The sequence below is a fragment of the Antechinus flavipes genome, chromosome 6 (genome assembly GCF_016432865.1).
Source record: "Antechinus flavipes isolate AdamAnt ecotype Samford, QLD, Australia chromosome 6, AdamAnt_v2, whole genome shotgun sequence".
Classification (NCBI taxonomy): domain Eukaryota; kingdom Metazoa; phylum Chordata; class Mammalia; order Dasyuromorphia; family Dasyuridae; genus Antechinus; species Antechinus flavipes.
In genome coordinates this window covers 128058273-128081907 of record NC_067403.1, presented here as the reverse complement: position 1 = coordinate 128081907, position 23635 = coordinate 128058273, and the positions used below count along the sequence as shown (strand labels likewise).

General features: G+C 34.2%; 1 protein-coding gene across 5 annotated transcripts in view; it reads right to left on the bottom strand.

Moving 5' to 3' along the window:
• CAMK2D (calcium/calmodulin dependent protein kinase II delta) overlaps positions 1–23635 on the bottom strand; it is a 422764-nt gene that overhangs the window by 176255 nt on the left and 222874 nt on the right. For all 5 annotated transcript variants that reach the window (XM_051965934.1, XM_051965936.1, XM_051965935.1 and 2 more), the window contains exon 4: positions 14470–14524. In XM_051965934.1, the coding sequence (XP_051821894.1) occupies positions 14470–14524 (55 nt within the window). The remainder of the gene's footprint in view (positions 1–14469; positions 14525–23635) is intronic.

Sequence of the window (23635 nt, the reverse complement as noted above, 5' to 3'; positions counted from 1 at the left end):
ATCACTTAATTCCTCAGTACTTTAGTCTACTCTTTAAGATCATAAATTGCAGAGAGAATGTCCACCTAAACTGGTAGAGGGACTTTCCTAACTTTGGAGTGCTCTATATTAATGAAATTACAAGTCAAGTTTATTCCAATATTATTTTTTTAATAGAGGAAAATGTTACTTTAAATATCTTCTTCCAACTAGGTATGTCCCTTGTTGGAATCACATAAAAGAACAGTGATAACCAAAATCAACATCCTCTAATTGCAGGTTTTAGAAAAATGGATCTTAAGTTCACAGCTCTAGAACAGAAACCCTTCTGACTATTCTTTTGTTTACCAGTCTTCCAACTAATATTTGTTGTTCATTTGTTTAATTGTGTTTGATTCTTTGTGACCCCAAGCGACATGGTTTAGCTCCCTGTTGACCTCAGGATCAGCCAGAGTCAGGATCAGTAAAAGTCTTTGGTCTTTAGGGGAAGAAGTAAGGGAGACAGACAAACGTCCAACCTTCTCTCTCCTCTCCTCATCGCAGTCCTCCTCCAAATTGACTCTGGCTTATGTTACTCCACTCTCTAATCCTTCCTACAATTATCTGTATACACCAAAAGATCAAGCAAGCAGAGAACAGTGAGAAGTGCCATCTTCCAAGCATATGCTAATATTGTCCAATAGGTAATTAGCCTTAAGTGCTCAGTTATCTGATTCCAGTGCACCTATTCAGAGTTTCAGCCCTTTACAACCCTATATAATGTTTTCTTGTCAAAGATACTGAAGTGATTTGCCATTTTCGTCCCCAGTGATTTATGGTCAATTGACTTCCTACTAATATTATGGTAGTCTCTAAATTGAAACTCATTTTCCTTATCTTTAGAATGAGGAAGGATCAAATTAGGAGGCTTCCCTAGTTACTGAAATATTCTAAGTTTTCACCTTTAAAGTATTTCATGAGACAAGAATTTGCACAGCAGAGGAATGACCATCAACCTTTTAATTCTTATATAATTTTCCTAATTTAAAATCAGGTAAAAGTAGAATAGGAAGAAGACTACTTGGTTAAGTCATGAAATTATATTCCATCTTTGCCAATGTTCTAATTAAATAAGCAACTAATCAACAATTAGTACCTAATATAAATAAGATATATCTGATGGTCTAAATCATACGAAAAGATCTAAGACAAGATCCTGCAACTTGGAATAAGTTATCTATGTAGGGAGTGAAAGCACAAATGCATGCTAATGTAAATAGTAGTGTAAATAAACAGTTCAAAGAAACAACTAGAGATAGGTCAAAAGAAATAAGCAATTAATTTTTTTTAAAAGAGTACTGGAAATAAATGCTACAGAAGTTCAGAGAAGGGAGAAGTCATTGTATGTTAAGAAAGTTTCACATCTGGGAGTGGGGGTTTAGCTGAGCTGAATTTATTAAGCAAAGACTTAGATCAAATGGCATGAAATATATATATTAACGTTGTGAATAATTCCAAATTGTTTTCCAGAATGGGTGTATCCATCCACAGGTTAGTAGTAGTACATTAATGTGTCTATTTTCTCATATCACCTCTAACTTTTAAAATTTTTTTCTTTTCACCATCTTTTCTTATATGACAGATATAAGATAGAATCCCAGAATTAATTTAATTTGCATTTCTAAAATTAGTAGTAAGTTAGAACATACTTTCTTATGGCTATAAATAGCCTGACTCAGTGAATAGAGTGCTGGATCCAGAGTTAGGAACCTGAGTTCAGATCTGGTCTATATGACAGTGGACAAGTTACTTAACCTCTGTTTGCCTTTAATCCATTGGAGAAAGAAATGGTAAATACAACCCAATAGACATTATGGTCCACATCACTAAATAACTGAATTACAAATCCTTAGAAAACTTATCAACTAGTGAATGGCTCATTCTCATAAATTTGAATTGGGTCCTTAGATAGTAGCTTAGAAATATAATCTTTATAAGAGAAATTTGCTGAAAAGATATTTCCTACCTAATTATTTCCCCTTTGATCTTAGCTTTATTAGATTTGACTATGCAAAATCACTATTACTTGTTTAATGAAGGTTATCCATTTTATCTTTTGTGATCCTCTCTATCCCTTGATTGGTTATGTACTTTTCTTTCATCCATACATCTGACTGGTATTTTTCGTCCATGTTTTTTACATGACCTTTTATATCTAGGTCATGTATCTCTTTGAAACTTATCTTAGTATAAAGTGTGAGGTATTCTTTTTTTTTTTTTTTAAATTATAGCTTTACATATGCATGGGTAATTTTTCAGCATTGACCCTTGCAATCACTTCTGCTCCAACTTTTCCCTTCCTTCTCTCCATCTCCTCCCCTAGATGGCAGGCAGTCTCATACATGTTAAACAGGTTAAAGTATATCTAAAATATAATATATGTGTATATATTTATACAGTTCTCTTGTTGTGCAAGAAAAATTGGAGTTAGAAAGATAAAAATAATCAGGGAAGAAAAAAATGCAAGCAGTCTGCACTCATTTCCCAGTGTTCTTTCCCTGGGTATACCTGGTTCTGTTCATCACTGATCAATTGGATCTGAATTGTATCCTCTCATTTCCAAAGATAGCCACTTCCATCAGAGTTGATCCTCATATAGTATTGTTGTTCAAGTGTATAATGATCTCCTGGTTCTGCTCATTTCACTTACCATTAGTTCATGTAAATCTCTCCAAGCCTCTCTGTATTTATCCTGCTGGTCATTTCTTACAGAAAAATAACATTCCATAACATTCATATACCATAATTTACTCAGCCATTCTCCAATAGATCACTTAATCTATTTCTTAGCCAATGCCCAATGGCTGGGCACCCATATAATTTCCAGTTTTTAACCACTACAAACAAGGCTGCCATAAACATTTTTGCACATACAGGTCCCTTATCCTTTAATATCTCTTTGGGATATAAGCCCACTAGTAACACTGCTGGATCAAAGGGTATGCACAGTTTGATAAATTTTTGAGCATAGTTCCAAATTGCTCACCAGAATGGCTGGATCCATTCACAACTATACCAACAGTACAGCAGTTCCAGTTTTCCACATCCCCTCCAACATTTGCCATTATCTATTCCTCTCATCTTAACCAATCTGACAAGTGTGAAGTGGTATCTCAGAATTGTCTTAATTTGCATTGCTTTGATCAATAGTGATTTGAAATACCCTTTCATATAAGTAGAAATAGTTTCAATTTCATCATCTGAAAATTGTTTATTCATATCCTTTGGCCATTTATCAATTGGAGAATGGCTTGATTTCTTATAAATTAGAGTAGATTCTCTATATGTTATGGAAGTGAGGCCTTTATCAGAACCTTTAACTGTAAAAATATTTTCTCAATTTCTTGCTTCCCTTCTAATCTTGTCTGCATTCGTTTTGTTTATACAGAAGCTTTTTTAATTTGACATAATCAAAATTTTCTATCTTGATCAATAACAATCTCTACTTTTTCTTTGGTCACAAATTCCTTCCTCCTCCACAGAGATCTATGAGTTAAACTATCCCCATGTTCTTCTCATTTATTTATAATCTCATTCTTTATGCTTAAATCATGAATCCATTTTGACCTTATCATAGTCTACCATGTTAAGTGTGGCTCCATGCCTAGTTTCTGCCACACTAATTTCCAGATTTCCCAGTAGTTTTTGTCAAATAGTGGATTCTTATCCCAAAACTTGGGCTTTTTTGGTTGTCAAACACTAGGTTGCTATAGTTATTAACTATTTTGTCCTGTAAATCTAATCTATTCCACTGATCAACTAATCTATTTCTTAGCCAATACCAAATGATTTTGGTGACTGCTGCTTTATAATATAATTTTGGATCAGATGCAGCTAAGCTACCTTCATTTGATTTGTTTTTTCATTAGTTCCCTTGAAATTCTTGACCTTTTGTTCTTCCATATGAATTTTGTTATTTTTTCTAGATCATTTAAATAGTTTCTTGGGAGTCTGATTGGTATAGCACTAAATAAATAGATTAGTTTAGATAGTATTGTCATCTTTATTATATTCACTCGGCCTATCCAAGAGCACTTAATATTTTTCCAGTTGTTTAGATCTGACTTCATTTGTATAAAAAGTGTTTTGTAGTTTTGCTCATATAGTTCTTTATTTATAGTTCCTTATTTCCTTTGGCAGATAGGTTCCAAATATGTTATTCTATTGATAGTTATTTTAAATGGAATTTTTCTTTGTATCTTTTGTTGTTGGATTTTGTTGGTGATGTATAAAAATGTTGAGGATTTATGTGTATTTATTTTGTATCCTGCAACTTTGCTAAAGCTGTGGATTATTTCTAATAGCTTTTTAGTAGACTCTCTGGGGTTCTCTAGATATACCATCATATCATCTGCAAAGAGTGATAATTTGGTTTCCTCATTACCTACTCTAATTCCCTTAATCTCTTTTTCATCTCTTATTGCCAAAGCTAGCATTTCTAAAACAATATTGAATAGTAATGGTGATAATGGGCAATCTTATTTCACTCCTGATCTTACTGGGAATGGTCCCTGTTTATTACCATTACGTATGCTTACTGATGGTTTTAGATAGATGCTACTAACTATTTTAAGGAAAAGTTCATTTATTCCTATTCTCTCTAGTGTTTTTAATAGGAATGGGTGTTGGATTTTATCAAATGCTCTTTCTGCAACTATTAAAATAATCATATGATTTTTGTTAATTTGGTTATTGATATAGTCAATTATGTTAATAGTTTTCCTAATATTGAACCAGCCATGCGTTCTTAGTATAAATCCTACTTGGTCATGGCGTATTATCCTGGAGACGATTTTCTGTGATCTTTTTGCTAGTATTTTATTTAAGATTTTTGTATCAATGTTCATTAAGGAGATTGGTCTATACTTTTCTTTTTCTGTTAATACCATGTCTATGTCATAAAAGGAATTTGGTAAGATTCCTTCAATCCCTATTTTTTCAAATAGTTTATATAGCATTGGAGTAAATTGTTCTTTAAATGTTTGGTAGAATTCATATGTAAATCCATCTGGTCCTGGGGATTTTTTCTTAGGGAGTTGATTAATAGCTTGTTCTATTTCTTTTTCTAAAATGGGACTGTTTAACCAATTTACTTCTTCCTCTGTTAATCTGGGCAATTTATGTTTTTGAAGGTATTAATCCATTTCATTAAAGTTAACAAATTTATTGGCTTAAAGTTGGGCAAAATAATTCCTAATTATTGCTCTAATTTCCTCTTCATTAATGGCAAGTTCTCTCTTTTCATTTTTAAAACTAACAATTTGATTTTCCTCTTTCCTTTTTCTAATCAAATTTATCAAGGCTTTATCTATTGTGTTGGTTTTTTCATAGAACCAACTCTTCGTTTTATTTAATTCAATAGGTTTTTTTTTTAACTTTCAATTTTATTACTCTCCTTTTATTTTTAGAATTTCAAGTTTTGTGTTTAACTGGGGGTTTTTAATTTGCTCTTTTTTCTAACTCTTTTTAGTAGCAAGCCTAATTCATTGATTTTCTCTTTCTTTATTTTATGCAAGTAGGGCTCTAGAGATATAAAATTTTGCCTTATTACTGCTTTGGCTGCATCCCACACATTTTGGTATGTTATCTCATTATTGTCATTTTCTTGGGTGAAATTATTAATTGTGTCTGTGATTTGCTGTTCCACCCAATTATTCTTTAGGATGAGATTATTTAGTTTCCAATTACTTTTTGGTCCATTTTTACCTGGCTTTTTATTGAATGTAATTTTTATTGCATCATGATCTGAAAAGGATGCATTTACTATTTCTACCTTTCTGCATTTGCATTTGAGGTCTTTATGCCCTAATATATGGTCAATTTTTGTATAGGTTCCATGAACTGCCAAAAAGAAAGTATATTCCTTTTCTGTCTCCATTCAGATTCCTCTTAAGATTTATCATACCTGTTTTCTAGTGTTCTAGTTCCTCTTTAACACCTTTCTTATTTACTTTGTAGTTTGATTTATCTAGTTTTAAGAGTACAAGGTTGAGATCTTCCAATATTATGGTTTTGCTGTCTATTTCTTCTTGCAGCTCTCTTAATTTCTCTTTTAAGAATTTAGATGCTACACCACTTGGTGTATATATGTTTAATATTGATATTATTTCATTATCTATGGTACTCTTTAACAAGATATAGTTTCCTTCCTTATCTCTTTTAATTAGATCCATTTTTGCTTTTGCTTGATCTGAGATTAGGATGGCTACCCCTGCTTTTTTTACTTCACCTAAAGCATAGTAGATTCTGTTCCAGCCTTTTATCTTTACTATGTATGTATTGTCCTGCTTCAAATGTGTTTCCTGTAAACAACATATTGTAGGATTTTGACTTTTAATCCAGTCTGCTATCTGCCTCTGCTTTATGGGGGAGTTTACCCCATTCACATTTATGGTTAAAATTACTAATTCTGTATTTCCTTCCCTCTTGTTAATCCCAGATTATGCTTTTCTCTTTTCTTTTCCCCCCAGTATTAAACTTGTGAGCACCACTTGCCTCACAAAGTCCTCCCTCTTTAGGATCCGTTCCCCCACCTTAGAGTACCTGCCCTGTAAATGGGCTAAAATTGAGTTGATGCACTGAGGTCCAAGCACTTAAGGCTTGGACAATACTCTATTAGTCTATGCTTGGAGAAAGAATGGCCCTGCCAACTACTCTGTACAGGCTTGATCTGTTGAAATTGGGTGAAGGATTTAGAGGGTGGAGTAGGACAAGAGGTGGCTTGGAGCGGGAGAAGAAAGAGAAGATTCCTGTGTCCGTAAGCTCTCCTCTCCCTTTGATAAAGAATAAAAATCAAGGACTTTCGCTTATCCTGACTCTGGCTGATTTTAAAGTATCCAGGGTACTAATGCGATCATCACACTCCCCTTTTCTTAAACCCTTCCTTTACAATTTCTGTATTCCCTTCTATTTAGCTTAGTCCTTCCCTTTTCACTTTTCTTCTCCCACTTTTCAATGAGGTGGGAGAAGTTTTTCTGTAAACTGAATATGTCTAATATTTTCTCTTTACACCAATTCTGATGACAGTAAGATATACACTATGTTCATCCCCCTCCCTTCTTTCCCTCAGATACAATAGATTTCCTTTGCCTCTTTGTGAGATGTAATTTCTGTTTTTTTACCTCCACTTTTCTCTTTTTCTGGTACAATTTCCTTTCCAGCTCTTTCTTTTTTTATTATTATAACAGTAAAACTAAATTATACATGCATTCTTTATGTATACTCATAACAGAAATATAGTTCCCAAGATTTCTTTTTTACCTTTTTATGTTTCTCTTGAGTCTTATATTTGGAAGTCAAACATTTTGTTTAGTCCCAGTTTTTTCATTAGAAATAGATGGAATTCACCTATTTCATTGAATGTCCATCTTTTTCCCTGGAAGAAAATGTTCATTTTGGCTGGGTAAGTTATTCTTGGAAGCATACCAAGTTCCTTAACTTTTCAGAATGTCAGATTCCAGGCCCTTCAATCCTTTAACGTGGACACTGCTAGATCCTGAGTAATCCTTATTGTGGTTCCTCTGCATTTGAATTGTATTTTTTTCTAGCTGCTTTAAAAGTATTTTTTCTTTGTCTGATAGTTCTGGAATTTAGCCACAATATATCTTGGAGTTTTGATTTTGGGATCTCTTTCAGTAGGTGATCAATGAATTCTTTCAATGTCTATTTTACCCTCCATTTCTATAGCATCTGGGAAGTTCTCTTTGATGATTTCCTGAAAAATAGTGTCTAGACTCTTTTTTCCATCATGCTTTTCAGGAAGTCCAATAATCCTCAGATTATCTCTCCTAGATCTATTTTCCAGGTCTGTTGCTTTCCTAAGTAGTTATTTAACATATTTTTCAATTTCTTCTTTTTCTTTCTTTCTTTTCTTTCTTTCTTTCTTTCTTTCTTTCTTTCTTTCTTTCTTTCTTTCTTTCTTTCTTTCTTTCTTTCTTTCTTTTCTACTTTGCTTGATTGATTTTTGGTGTCTCCTCGAATCATTCATTTCTATTTGTTTAATTCTGATTTTTAACGAATTATTTTCTTCATTTACTTTTTAAATTTCTTTTTGTAATTGTCCAATTGAGTTTTTAAGTGAGTTGTTTTGTTCTACAGAATTTTTTCCATTTTGCCAATTTTATTTTTTAGAGAGTTATTTTCTTTTTCCAATTCACTAATTTTGTTTTTCAGGGAGTTAATTTCTTTATCCACTCTTATCTTTTAATGAGTAACTTAATTTATCCTGACCCTCTTGCAAAGCTTCCCTTTCTTTTCTCCATTTTTCTTCTAGCTCTCTTGTAAGCCTTTTTTATTTCTTCTATGAGAGCCTTGTGTGGTGGGGATCAAATCATATTCCCCTTTGAGGTTTCATCTAGAGACAATCTGTTTTTAGTCTCCTCAGGGTTTGAAGTCTGCTCTCTTTCAATATAGAAGCTATCTATAGTTAGAGCCTGCTTTAACTTTTTACTCATTTTGACAGAAAAAGAAACAAAAAACAAAACAAAACAAAACAAAAAACAATTGTAGTCTGCTTTTGGAGCAGTGTGGTATTACCAAGATCATTGTCCATTAAGCTGTTTAAATTGCAAGACTAGATTTCAGAGATGAGATTAGAACTAGAAATATAAATTTGGAAGACTTCCCCATTGAAATGATATCTGAAGTCAAAGGAAGAGGTGTGATCAACAAAAGAGAGAAACCATAAGACCAAAGACAACAGTAAAAAATAATATTTAGGGAGTGGGAGATAATTTTTTGTTCCAGTTGTTTTATGTTTTACAGGTGTTCTGACTCTTCATGACCTTACTTGGGTCCTAGAGTAGTTTGCCATTTCCTTCTCCAGCTTGTTTTATAGATGAAGAACTGAAACTAACAGGGTTAAGTGATTTGTCCAGTGTCACACAGCTAGAAAGTGTCTTAGGCTAGATTTACACTTATGTGAATGAATTTTCCTGACTCCAATTCCCATCCTCTATCCACTGCACCACCTGGCTGCCCCAGTGGAGCAAGGAGGTAGAATATGAGGCAAATTAGAAGGGGTCAACTAGAAGGAAAAACTAGGATAACATAATATCATGAAAGCTTAAGGGGTCAGCATTAACATGCATAGTCAGTGAACAAACTTTTAGAGAAGGAGGAAAAATAGGAAGGGTGGTAGTTACAAAAAAATGAGAGGTAAAATTATTTATAAGTTGAAGTTAGCCAGTGAGTTTTTTTTTACTCATTTTGCCAATACTGCCAAGAGTTAGTTCAGAAGTACTCATTATATTCAGACACCTGCAATATGGGGAAAAGTAGAAACTTTACTTCTTATTGTTGGTCCTCTAATAATAGATTTAAATGAATAATGGATTCCCAGGGATTTAAGTTCTGGAAACTTGCCTAAGTGAGATTGATTTCTTTCTTCTAGGTATCACTCTCTGCTAATATAACAGTTTATAAACTGCCATGATGCTAAAAACATAGACAGTAGTGTCAATATGGGAAATATATGAAATTCTGAACTGCTTCCAGATTATAATTTGAAGAACTTGAAAAGTTCCATTCCATCCCCTCATGACCATTTGTCATCTATTAGCCTCGTATGTGTCTAAAATTCTCACTATCAAAATGGTTCCTAAGTTATATTGTATTATCTCTAAGGTCTTCAAATGCTAGAATGCAATTATGTTCCATTGAAAAACAGCAAGTTACTCTAATGTATCCATTATCCAGAAGAGTTAGCTGACATAATGGTAGGAAGGACAGGTAAATTTTGATGAGTAAAAAAGGAATTCAGGAAAAGTAATACACAAGTATAGTGGCTAACTGAGTTTACATAATAGGTCTGGTACTAATATGATGGACTCTCTCTTATATGCAGAGAAATTAAAGAATGCTGAAGAAAGGGTGAACCTGCCTATGTCAAAAGATAGGCTGATAAGTATTGGAACTAGTTTCAGGAGTAGCCATTATATTTCCAGATCAGACAAGACAGGAAGATTCAATTTAAAAAAGTAAAAATCATAGGAAACATCTAGAATATGGAGCATTATCCCAGAAGGCAGGTCTTGCTGATGCACATGAAGTTTAAGATAAAGGACAATATAAGATCCTTAGTCATTGGGAATAGCACCTTAAAATAATATATAGGAGACAGGGGAAGAGGAATAGAGACAAACTTTACCAAATTCAGAATTTTGCCTTTGATAAAGGTTATACATCAGGGGTATCATTCTTTTTATATTGTGAAAGTGTTTTCTCTTTTTGTTTGCTTGTTTATTTGCTTTCTTTCCTTTAAATCTATCATTTGCATGGAGCCCTACTGGAAAGAATTAATTTAAAATGGAATGATTGAACCTTGTTTATTAGTTAAAGAATTAGAAATATGTATGACCTGCACTGTGTACCCAGAGAGCAGAGAATTACTGTTTTGCCTTTTAGAAATGGAATAATCATCTAAAGGAGATTTGGTGGACTTTTAAAAATATTACTTCTTATTAGATTCATACAATTCAAAATTTTACAGAAAGACGATATAAGTAAAAAAAAACTGCCAAAGCCATCATCACAGAGAGAAGCCCAAAGAACATTCTTTCTTTAGGAATTTAGGAACTTTCATCCTTGTTATTATATTTGATTCAATAGAATTATTTTAAAGATGGAATTAAGGCCTTTCTATGCAGTCAGTAATAATTAAAACTAAGTATTCTGGGTAGAAAATATGTCTTTATAATAAATGGTTTGTTTCCTTTTTTCCTAGAGTTCCATATCATTGCAGCATTTTGAAGAATTTAACTGAGAATTCATTCTTATGCTATCTTAGTCCCTTTAAGTGTTCTTTTTCCAGTTAAGTGATTGGAGTCACATAGATAATCAATGTCAGCCACAAGAAAAAAAATTTAAAAAGAATTCTTTCTCCCTGATGTTTCTAAAGTGGTATGCTCTATCAGACTTTAGAATCAGTGAATTTTAGAGATTATTTTCAGATTAGAGAGATGAGGAAAATTGAAGCTCAGCATGGCATTATGGATAAAGTGCAAACCCTTGTGTCAGAAAGATATGTTTCAAATCAGAAACATACAAGTTTTTGATCCTGGGCAAATCACTTAACCTCTGCCTGCTTCAATTTCCTCACCTGTAAGATGAAGATAATAACAGCACCCATCTCCAAGAGCTGTTGGGAGGATAAAATGAGGTAATATTTGTAAAGTATTTTGCAAACTTAAAGCACTACATAAATACTATTTAGTAATATCAAATGATATGTCATAGATCACAAGCTAGTTAGAGACATAGATTCAATTCACAGAGCATTGTATTCTATAAGGGGGAATTGAGGAGTAAAAGTATTTCAGACTTGGGAGATGACTTATTTAAAATTGCAGGGGTGGAATATGGAATATCCAATATAGCAAAAAGTAAGCATACCAGGAATGTGAAAATCTAAGTCTCCTAGCTTTAACCTAATTTACAGATGGTAAATGCAGATGATGTATGGGACAGCTAAGTGGTACAGTGTGTAGAGCACTGGGCCTGGAGTCAGGAAGATCCAAATACAAATCTGGCCTCATACATTAGCTGCATGACCCCAGACAAGTTACTTAACCTGATTGGCTTTATTTCTTCATTCACAAAATGGGAACAGAGTTGAAAAAGAAATAGCAAACCATAGTATCTTTGCTAAGAAAACCCCATAGATAATGCCTATGGATAATGTAGAGTCAGACACTACCGAGAGACTATATAATAACAACAAAAGAGAGCTAGTATGATGGCACAGTGTATTAATTCTTGCAGTATGGTCTGAGGATGCTTGAAGGATCCTAAGATCTTTCATATGGTCGTCTAGGGCAATACTATTATAATAATAATACTAAGATATTATTTTCCTATTAAGTAATCCTTCCTTTTTCAACTACATATTCATGTGAGGCTAGAAAAAATGAAATGTAGAAGGAGATATGAAAATCAAGCTGTCTTTATTTGAACTGGACACTAGTGATTTACAAAATATGCAAAAGCAATGTCAGTCTTCTCACTAAAATTTTTTGTTTTGAAAAATATAATTACTTTCATATTTTTAAACTGTTCAGTCATTTTCAGTCATGATTGAATCTTTATGACCCTATTTGAGTTTTTTTTTTGGCAAAAGCCCTGGAGTGGTTTGGCATTTTCTTTTCTAGCTCATTTTACAGGTGAATAAATTATATAAATAGGGTTAAGTGTCTTGCCCAAGGTCACACAGCTGGTAAGTGTCTGAGGTCCACATTTGAGCTCAGGAAAATGAATGGTACTCTATTCAATGCACCTTCTAGCTCCTTTAATAATTTAATTTTAAAAAATGTTATTTTTGTTAACATGTAAATGGGTTTGTTATTATTATCTTAAAAGCAATTAATAAATAAGTCTTTTAAAATGTATTCATTCTTATTTCTAATATGGTAAACATTAACAGATATAATCCACATAAACTAAAACTTTTTGGTGTCCTGAATAATTTTTATTAGTATAAAGGGATTCAAAGAACCATTGACATTGTAGATAGGAAGCTAGCCTCAGCTTAAGCCATTGCTTAAGCCAATGTATGCCAACAAATCAGGAAGAGGCAACTTCAGCTTGGCACTAGATTCTGAACATAGAAGAGATTTATATGCACTAAAGGAAAACAATTAAAAGGATGTAAAGCAGGAGTCAAGATTAGATAATCTGATTCCTAATTGGAGAAAAAATGATGGATTTTGCAAGTTGGGAGAGGAAGAGAAGAGTTTGAGGTCTTTTCTTTCCCAGAACTGGGAGATACTGACTAATTGCATCCACCAGAATTTTACAAAACAATAGCTGGATTATACATTCTATTTTCCTATGAATGATTTGCAGAAGAATTACAAGAGGGAGGACAATGTCATTGTTTATGAGATGGAATCTGATTGGTTCTCTTGATTCTCACATTAAACCAACTTTATTTTGTAATCTGCCTTCACACTATTTCTTCAGTAGGTTCAAGTCCTGTTCAAGATAAATATTGGCTTTATGATCTTGGGCATGTTAATTTCTTAGAGCTTATGCCTAGTAGCATCAAACTCAAATAGAAATCAAGATCACTAAATATTTATAAGGATCTGTGTAGGCAACTTATTTAAAACACACACACACATACACATATATTTAAACTAATTAGTTACATATTTCTCAATTACATTTTACATTAGTTCCTGCCTTACTCTGGAGACTTGTGGGCCATATTTGGTGTCTTTCTCCCCTCGTTATTTGACACCTTTGTTCTAAGCCAATCCTATTTGCAGAGAAGTTTTACAGATCTGCATTGGTAGAGTGAATTTCCTCAGGTAAATTTTTTATATCTATGAAATCACATATCTGTTCCTTGTCCCTACAGTTATGAAACTTTTACTGTAGAAAGGCAATAAGCACATAATGATAGAAAGCATTAGATTCAAGTCCTGGTTCTGGAAATAATATTGATTTACCTCATGCAAAGCTGCTTTATTTCTCTTTCTCATTTGTAAAAAAAAAAAAAATTGTAAAATTGTAAAATAAATGACTTAAAGGCTTTCTCTTCTTAAATTGTCAATTTAGAATAATTTTTTTTTGAATTCTGACAGCTTCTTCATCTACAAATGTAGGCACAATGAACTTTAAATATTTTAAGTAATTTTTAATCTATTAAAGATTTAGTTAAATGCAATATCAACATATTTCAAATTGTAGCATTTGATCACATTTAGCAACTTTCATCCCTTGAAATCCTTTCACTTTTCTTTCTGAAGTGGAAATCATGCCAACCAAGATTATATAATGCCTTTTATTTTGACAGATCTAAATATGCTTTACACAACCTAAAACAAACTTGCTCCTGGCTTTTGGATGGTTCAGTAGGTTTCTGTGTGACATGCATTATTCATATATATGCTTCATTGGTCACTTAGTGCTGAAAAGGGAAATGATCTGAGCCCTTTTGCACATATGATATTTTTTAATTACAAAAATAACCTGTAACCCAAAATAGATCATCTAGCATAAGGCATAGAATAGTAATTACTATCCTAGGCTCTAAACTTACCCACCAAAATTACACATTACCATCAGGAGGAAATATCATTAGGGAAACAATTTTTTAAAAATCCTTAGGAAAATAAGCACAGTTTAATTGCTTTATAGTTCAAAGCACAAGTGATGCTTACTTATTCAATCAAGATTATTAATTATTAACCAAAAAGCTAACTTCCATATAAGGGTGACTAATAATTAATTTTGTTTCAAAGAAGAAGAAGACATTTATTGATCACTTCTTATCAAAAGGCATAGCTTTCTAATGCCAACTTGAGTATTTTCAAAATATTAGCTCAATCATCAATTAAGGCTTTCCAATGATAAGAAACTCAATTTACTTTATAATTAACTTAAACCTGATTGATTTAAAACAGAGCCAACTCAAACATGCCAACAAAATATAAATGTAGGGATACTTACAAATCAAAGACTAAGTAATGGAATCCTTCTTCAGATATGCTGTCATGAAGTCGTACTGTCAGGATGAAAAATAAAAAGAGGTTTACCATTACCTGTCTATGAGACCATCATTATTTTTAGTGTGAAATCATCTTTGGCTCCTCCTTTTCCTCCACTTCATGTAATTAATGCTATCAATTTTGGTTATTTCTTTGAAATGCCCCTCCCCAATCCTTAACCCAATTTGCTTTTATTTTCATCATCCCCACTATGACTGCAAATTTTGGCTTTTCTCATGTCACTGTTGAATTATTCTGATAACTGATTTTGCTATGAAGCAACCTTGCATTGCTTCAATCTATCTTTATAGTGATAATTTTAATCTTCCTAAAATGTTTTGTTCACCTCATTATCAACTGCTGAAAAATGACCATTTCCCATTAATACCTATATAAAGTCTATATCATTGTGATATAAACTTTTGAAGGTCTTGTAACAATCTTTCCCTAAATGATCTAATTTATATCTTCCTATCTCAATTCAATTCAATCCAATGATTGATCATTTGTTAAGCAACTACTAGGTGCCAGGACACAATCTAGATCCTAGGAATACAAAGACAAAAGCAAAGTCTTTGGTATATTTAAGAAGCTTACATTCTATGGAGGCACATGTTATGTATTTCATATAACATTTAAATAAATGGAGGAAAGGAACAAGCATTTATTACACATCAATTATATACTAGGTACTATGTTAAGTGCTTTATAAATGTTAGCTGATTGGATTCTCACAGCAACTTTATAAGATAAGTGTTGTTATTACATCCATTTTATACCTGAAGAAATGAAAGTAGACTGAGGTTAAGTGATTTGCTCTGAGTCATACTAGGAAATACTAAAGACCATATTTGAACTCAAGATTTTCTGGTTGCAGATCCAATATTCTATCCATTGCATCACTAGGCTAATGTTGAAAATAAAAGGTTAATATAGAGTAAGAGCACTAACAATCAAGATAACTTGTGCCTCACAAAGCTTATCACATTTGGTTCTCATTAACAACCTGTGAAGAAAAAGATAAATGATACTTGCATGATTTACTTCCATGTTCCCTAAAATAAAACAATAATTACCCTGTTGTTTGAAAATTTCTAGCTTATTTCCCTTGTACAGTAAAAGTTCCATAACTGTAGGAATAGAGAGCAGATATATGATTTCATAGATACCAAAAAATGACTAAGGAGGAAACTCACTCTACCAACACAGGTCTGTATAACTTCTCTGAAAATAGGATTGTCTTAGAGCAAAGGCATCAAATAAGGAGGGGAGAAATATTTCCAGTCTGACCTACAACTCTTCAGAGTAAGGCAGAAGCTAAAGTTTCTAGTTATTATTGGTATCTTAAAGTGATGGTAGCTCAGTTTTTGTTTTTATGATTTTGATATCTCCAACTCAGTGTTTAGCAGAATTAAGTACTTAACAGTCATTACAGAGATATTTTGATGGAATTAGGTTAATTCATAAAGTTATTTTATAGGTGCATTAGATACCTAGTTCAATTTTGAGGTTCAAATGAAATAAAGAATGGAAAGCCCTTTTCAGTCTTTAAAGAATTATACAATAACTGTTATTATTATTGATCATCACATACTCAGCAATGATTTTTCCCTTCCTCTAGTCTCCATATAATCAGTTGATTTCCAAACAACTCTTTGGCACTCCTGGCACTGTTATATACAGATATTTTCTGCATTAGATGACAAGTACCTAGAGGGCAGAAAGTATATCTTAGATATTTACTATGTTTCCTAAGTTTCCTGAGAAAGCACTAGGTATACTGAGTGGAATCTTGCTAAAATGATACATGAATTACAACCAAGGAGTCTTTGTGGCCATGGAAACCCCATTCCAACCCTATGAGATAGGCAGTGAGATTAAAATGCATACCCAATAAGGATATTGCAAATGAAGGTCAGAGATTTATGCTGAATAGAAAATTTCAAAATGAACATCTAAGTCCATAGTCACATAGTTCTATTGGAATGAGATCTTGAATCAAGATCCTCTGGTTTATGCATCTTTTCAAACTAACAATCAAATTAAATGAATTCCTGGATCTAATGCCCTCTTCAACTTTGGGGTACAGTGATGTATCCTTAGGAATTGTAAAGAGATGAAAAAACTCTTGATTTCTGACCTGAACCTCTTTCAAAGTTAGATTCTTTGGAGATTTTTTTTTTGTCATAGCTAGCTATGTGATTTTTTTTTTTTTTTTACATATTTTTAAGATGGTATGTCAATTAAAGAATATATGAAATATAACTATAAACAATGTTTGCTCCTTTTTATTTGGAACTTGAGGATGAGTGATTATAAACAGAACCATATTTCAATATCTTTCAAACTGGAATAGTAGTATTTTCTAGGTTATCTAACAAGACTTTGGATAAAAACTATGGTGAATATGCCAGCTTAACAGTTATGACTGATGTCAATCAAATCGTCAGTCAATTCTTGTCAATTCAACAAGCATTTATTAAACACCATCTCTAGTCATCTTGATTTATATCTGGCTATTGAACTCAGATGACTCTGAAGGGCAAAGTGAGACAGATGAGACACAGCATGGCATCACCTCCCTGATGTCATGGTCTACTTTGAGAAGGAAGAAGAAACAATAACAACAAACACCTACTAAATGCCAGGTACTATACTAAGCACTGGGGAAAAAAGGCAAAGAACAGATTTTGCTTTCAAGGCTTTCATAATTTAATGGTGAAGACAATAAGTAACTATGTACAAATACATATGGCATAAATTGCAGCTAATCTTGGAGGAAGGCACTAGAATTAAAGAAGTTTGTGAAAGGTTTCATGTAAAAAGAAAGATTTTAGCTAGGACCTGAAGGAATCCAGAAGTAAAAAACTGATTTTCAAATTACTGAATCCATAATTCAGTCACTAAAGTGCCAAGGGGAAGCTTGCTTTAGCACAAAATCTCCCACATAGTAGAAGCTTAACAAATAACTACTGAATTGAAATGAAAGGGAATTAATATAAATTCTACAAGAGCTTGAATTTCAGTATATCTTACCAGGAAGAAATTCTATCAACTTTGGTTTAAATTAGAAAGGATAAAACAAAATAAAATGAAAACTTCTCACCTCTTAATTTGCATAAACATTTATCTTTGAGAGTTATTACTTTTGTCGTTTGATTAATACAAACCAATATGTATATCTTCATTTTTAGAAAGTGAACAACTTAAAGGACTTAAAATACTTTTATCTTATAATTCTATATAACTAGTTCAAATATAGTGAAGGTTAATATTGGTTTACTTTAAGAGAAAAAATTAACTCTTGTAGTTTACTATAACAGTAATAAAATATTAATGTTCTAAGATATCAATTTGCTATTTTTCATATAACTTATCATAGAGCCACCACTTTTATTTTTCTGTTTTTCTAATCAGCATTAGTGCTATGCCAGGGATACTGAATAAAACAAGCAAATCATTTATTTTTATTGAGAGAGAAATTATTATTTGCATAGAGGATATTTTAAGAAGGGAAAAACCCTTAAGCAGACTTGTAAACACAGACTACAGATAATAAAAAAGTCAAAATATTATTATTATAGATAAAATAATAGTACATTTGGAAAGTAATGACTCCAAAACAAATATTATAAGTTTAGTGGTTTTTCAATAAAAATTAGAACAGATGAAAGAATAATGTAAAAAATGAGACAATGAAAAACAATGCTGAATAAAATGCATCCTTACTCAAATAGGGAAGAAAACAAAATTGTAAAGAGCCCTGGTTAAAGTGGAGTAGAATTTGAGTGAAATTATTTAAGTCCAAATTTCAGCTATGCTATTAACTTCTTGTCTGACATATCTGGACCTCAGTTTTTTCAAGGTTCAACTAAATAAACTCAATGGATATTTCTATTTCAAAATCCTATGGAATTAATATTTACACTAAAAAAAGTCTATATCATTTGAGAAAGAAAGCAAGCTTCTTTTAGGGATGTAAAGCTGAGGGATATAGGGATAAAGCTGAGAAAGAGAACTGATCAATCTCATTAATAAACACTGTGTGGCTCAGAATGGTGAGTGGTCACCATTTAATAAAAAGTTGGAGGATTTCTAGGAGCAAAGCAAAAATTTATTGTAAGTTCTCGTTGTCCTACCTGTCCGTGGAGCAGGCAATGGAAAGGAGGAGGCACCTTCTGGGATAGGTTTTATACTTTAAATAGTCCCTAATGCAAACACCCCTCCCACCACTGACCATCATCCTCTTTGGCTGAGGGTCTAACATTCTAAACGTGGGAACTACCCAAGAAATTGAATTTGACTAATAAGTACATAGTTGCCCATATTTGATCTAAATAGGGAGAAAATGATATCATGAGAGTATAGCAGGAAGAGGACTTCGGGCCTACTCAAACTCTGAAGTAGATGAAGCCTTACTCAATTTTCACAACTGTCTTGGGAGATCTCACCTCATCTCGTTCAGTCCCCTCTCTTATTTGTACACTGGGATCTCTTAAAATTTTTGTAACATAATTTCACATTCTCTATCTAGTTCCTCATCCCTTCTGGCCTTCTGGCTCCTATTGATCTTCTTGGGCCACTGGCTCCCTTCCTTGTCCGTTTAACACCATCAATCTAACAGACTCTTCAGCTTTCCTTTCCAACCTAATCATTCTAGATAATGAGTTTTGGACTATTCTAGTTATCAATCGGATCAAACAAGATATGCATGCAGGTAGGAAGTAATATAACTTTAGCCAAACCAAAGAAGCTGTTTCCACCAGCTTCCCCCAAATCAGGACAACCAGGAAGTACTGAATGGTGGGGTCCAAATCTGTTCAGGAACATGAGCAAGTTTCCTGATGTTCTTAGTGATTTCTTGTACTAGATTTCTATTGTTGTCTTATACAACATGTTGATAAATTTAATTTCGCACAAACCCCCCTTTCTTCAACCAACAAATAATCCAGCACAACTCTATGCTGTAAAACAGTCTCTCTGGTGTGAGTAGTTTAGTCAGCCAAAAAGATCTAGCACCTTAGCCATCTGATTGGTGATAATCTGTACAACAAGTCTAATTATCCTGTTCAACATATATATTGGGGTTCTATATCCCCAACTTTCATCTTGAGCCCAGGGGGCTGGCCCATACTCTTTAACTATTCCTTCTGGGGGCCAGGTGATACCCCAACCATTTGCATTTTCAGTCTGGGTAATGGAGGTATCTAAACTCCGTTTCCCTCTTCCCAAGTCATCATACAACTGAATCCCTAAATACTTGTCTGCCTATTCAGGAAGAAAGAAAAATTTTGGCCTTATTAATCCAATACAACAGATCCCTGCCCAATTAAGAGGTAGGTGAGTATAGGCAGTTAAGTCATAGATTCAATAGTAGCCCTTTAGAGCAGATTGTTCCCTTGAGAATATGTCCGAACTATTCCTTCTAAAAGGGTAATACTGTTGGTCTCTCGTCCTTAGGGGATCTCCCCCCACAAAGGTGACAAACTGACATTTCCATAAATCTTGCTCCTTCTTCCAAGTATAAGTGGCAACTGGCCATTGATCTGTTAGGTTGGAGGTACTCCAAAATATGGGGAACAGAGTCCCATGCTTCCCAGGTGTCCCTGGGATGTTACTGCACCAACCCCATTGATAACTGTACCCACTGTATATATTCCCTTTCTTCTTATTCTTCTTTGTACAATTTAATACATCCCATTTCTATTTCATTACACTCAGCTATAGTAACCTGTTGATAGCAATATCCTTGTTCTCCTCCTGTTTCTGGGAGAGCATCAAAAGTGCACCTTTTCCAATCTTCCCCACATTTCAATTGAGAATTCCTCCCCATGTCTTGCCAATATTTAGACATTTCCATACAATCGTCTTTGGCTTCAGTTCAGTTCTCCAACAAGTCCATTCACATAACACTATTTCCCAACTTCAAATCTTACTCTGCATGATTTAAGCAGTATTTCCCTTTCCTATCTTCTATCAATGGCCACTGGTGTTTCTCTTCTAAATTCCAGAAACCAGTCCTATTATAAATTTGGAATTGATTACTGAGGATCCAGGCTGGGCTTAAGGGGACAGGTACCCATGGCCATTGGCTCAATTGTTGGGATCTACCACAGACCCAACAATTTGATAAGTTAAAAGTTCTCCTTATATTCTGCATGAGCAGAGGAACTGGTTCTCATCTCTGGAAGGTAAAGGTCTGGTTTCTGTGACCATCATGATTATCATGAGGAAATAGGCAAATTCAAAGCCCAGGGAAAACCCCATGAGGTTCAATTATTATTACACTGTGAGGTTAAGGTGAAATTCCTAGGGGAAAATATATCAGCTTCCAAACAGGCAAAGAGGCCCAAAGTAAGTAATGTAAGAAAAGTTATAGGTAGAATGTTACATTGCACTGGGTTCAGAGATTGTGTTCCCATTCAGTGGAGGCTCCCTCCTCAAAATAATTTGAAGTCTTCCTTATCTTCAACTGTCCACTCCAATAAAGATGGTGCCACAGGTCCTTTTGTTCTGGTATGGTGTGCCCAGCCTCGTTCCTGGGTCTGAATTTCAGTGTCTGAGGTCAGTATCACCTGGTAGAGTCTGTCCCAGCACGGAGTCAGCTTCTTATCCTTCTAGGATCAGATAAAAATCCAGCCTCCAACCTGAATTCTATGAACAGGGAAACCTACAGGAGGAGTCTGAGATATTAACCCTTTTGTTGTAGTTCTTATAAATGTAGTACCAATGATTTAATATATCTCTTAAGAAATAAATCCTTTGACTCTAAAATAGGGTCCCAGTTTCCTATATGATAAGCCTGGAAAGGATGACCATACAATAATTCATAAAGTGAAAACCCAATATTTCTACATGGTTTAGCTCTGTTTCTGACAAGTACGAGAGGAAGGCATTTAGTCCAAGGTAGTTGGGTCTCTAAAGATAATTTAGTCAGTTGCTATTTTATTTCTTAATTCATCCTTTCGACTTTCCCAGAAGAGGGAGAGTACCAAGGGATATGGAGATCGCAAGTGGTTTCTAAAGCCCTAATCAGATTCTGTAATCCTGAAAAATATGTTCCCTGATCCAAGTCTATCCTCTTCGCTACTCCATATCTGGGAATAATTTGTTCTAATAAGACCTTCTTACTGTTGATGCAGTTGCTCAGGCTGAGGGGAATGTCTCCACCCATGAGGTCAGATGATCCACTATGACCAGCAAATATTTGAGGCGAGCCACTGGTGGCAGCTCAGTGAAGTCCATCTGGATGCTTTGGAATAGTCTGATTCCTGGAGGTCATTCCCCTTTCGGGATCTGGCATTGAGCAGCCTTGTTTGTCCTTCAATAACCGAGACAGCCATCCACCAGTTGTTGGACCACAGTATATAGGCCGGGGGAAACATACCTTGTCAGTACAACATCACACAGGTTTTGGACATCCCAGTGACTGCTCTGGTGCAGTTGCTGAAGGAGCTGCCTCATACTTGCTTGGGTCAATACCTCTCTGCCATCAGGTAAGAGCCATGTCCTTCTGAGATTTCAACTGCTTGGAGAGTTGAGGCCTTCTCTTTTTTCTTCTGAGTAAAATTGGGAGAGGGCAGACTAGGGGGAAGTACAGGTATCAAGACCATTATATGAATAATATCCTGGTCTCCAGCTTCTTTGGCCTTCTCATCTACTAATCTATTTCCTTTTGCCTCAAAAGAATTTCCCATCTGATGTCCCTTTACGTGCTACATTCCTAGGAGCCAGAATGTTTTCTAGTATCTCTCTCACTAGTGTATGGTGGACCAGTTCTTTACAATTTACAAACCTGTAATGTTCTCTTGGTCTGGTTTTCTTGGGCTCTCTAGGATAGCCTTCTTTTCAGTTCAGTAATCACTTGTTAAAGTCCAAATAGTTTATTATCTCCTTTCTGGGGCTGGGCAGCTTTCTGGAAAGCCTTTCAGACCAGCCTTGGTCTCATTGGGGGAAGTGCAGGAGGTCAGGCCAGCCACCAGGAGCCTGACTGAAGGTGAAATGAATTTCTGTCTCCTTGGCTTGAGAGCTTCTAGTGCACTTGTCTTCTGTGGCTCTCAGTCCCAGCTTATATGCTCCACACTGAGTATAAATCAATCATTATACCTCTAGGAACACATTATTTGTAGTAAGATTAAATCAATCATACTGAACCAAGCTAAACTAGATAACCATTGTCTTCTCAATTTCACTTAGTACCCTGTAAGAAGTTCAGAGTTCTGGCCCATAGACAAACCCTTTCTTCCCAATTTTTTCCAAATATATGCACCACATCCCAGGCATATTTCGAATCAGTGTACATGTTCCTATCTTGGTCCCTAAATAACTTCAATGTTTAATTTAAGGCATACAATTCACAAGTTTGAGTAGACAGCCCTTGGTTTAACAGTGGAAGTTTTATCTCCATCCACAATAGCAAATTCATTTTTCTTTTCCCATCTATCATTCTAAAAGAACCATCTATTAACCAATTTATTCCCTCAAGTATTGGTGATTCTTGTAAAATACTCTCTTATTTTTGTTTGAAAATCAATTAACTCTAGACAACAATGTTCCTCTCTGGGGGATGGTTCTGTTCCAGGGGACAAAAAGGAGGCAGGATTAAGATTATGATCTTGGGTGATTACTAGATCATCCTTTTCTAATAGTATTGCCTCATATTTCAAAATTCTGGAATCTGTGAGATATCTCCCAGCCCTCTGACCTAAATTAGTATTGTCCTTACTTGGTGTGGAACACTCACTTAGATTGCCTCCTAAGGTGAGCTTCCTACTTTCTTCTATCAATAGACAATAGACAAACAGGTGGAAAGGTTTTTCCAAAGTGGGGAGGGCCAATACAGGTGGTAAAATTAACACACGCCTTAAATTCTCAAACTTCTGATCACTCTCTTCATCCCATATGATAGAATTTGGACTTGCCTCCAGCAGGTGCTTCTACAAGGGTTTAATGATAGCAGCGTAAGAATCTATCCATGCCTGACAATATCCTATTAACCCCCAGAAATTTGCATAGCTCTTTCTTTGTGTTAGGTTTGGGAATGTGTAATATTCCCTCAATTCTAGCAGGGTCCAATCTCTTGCTGTCTTCACTAATAAAATACCCTAAATATTTGACCTCCCTCTCCA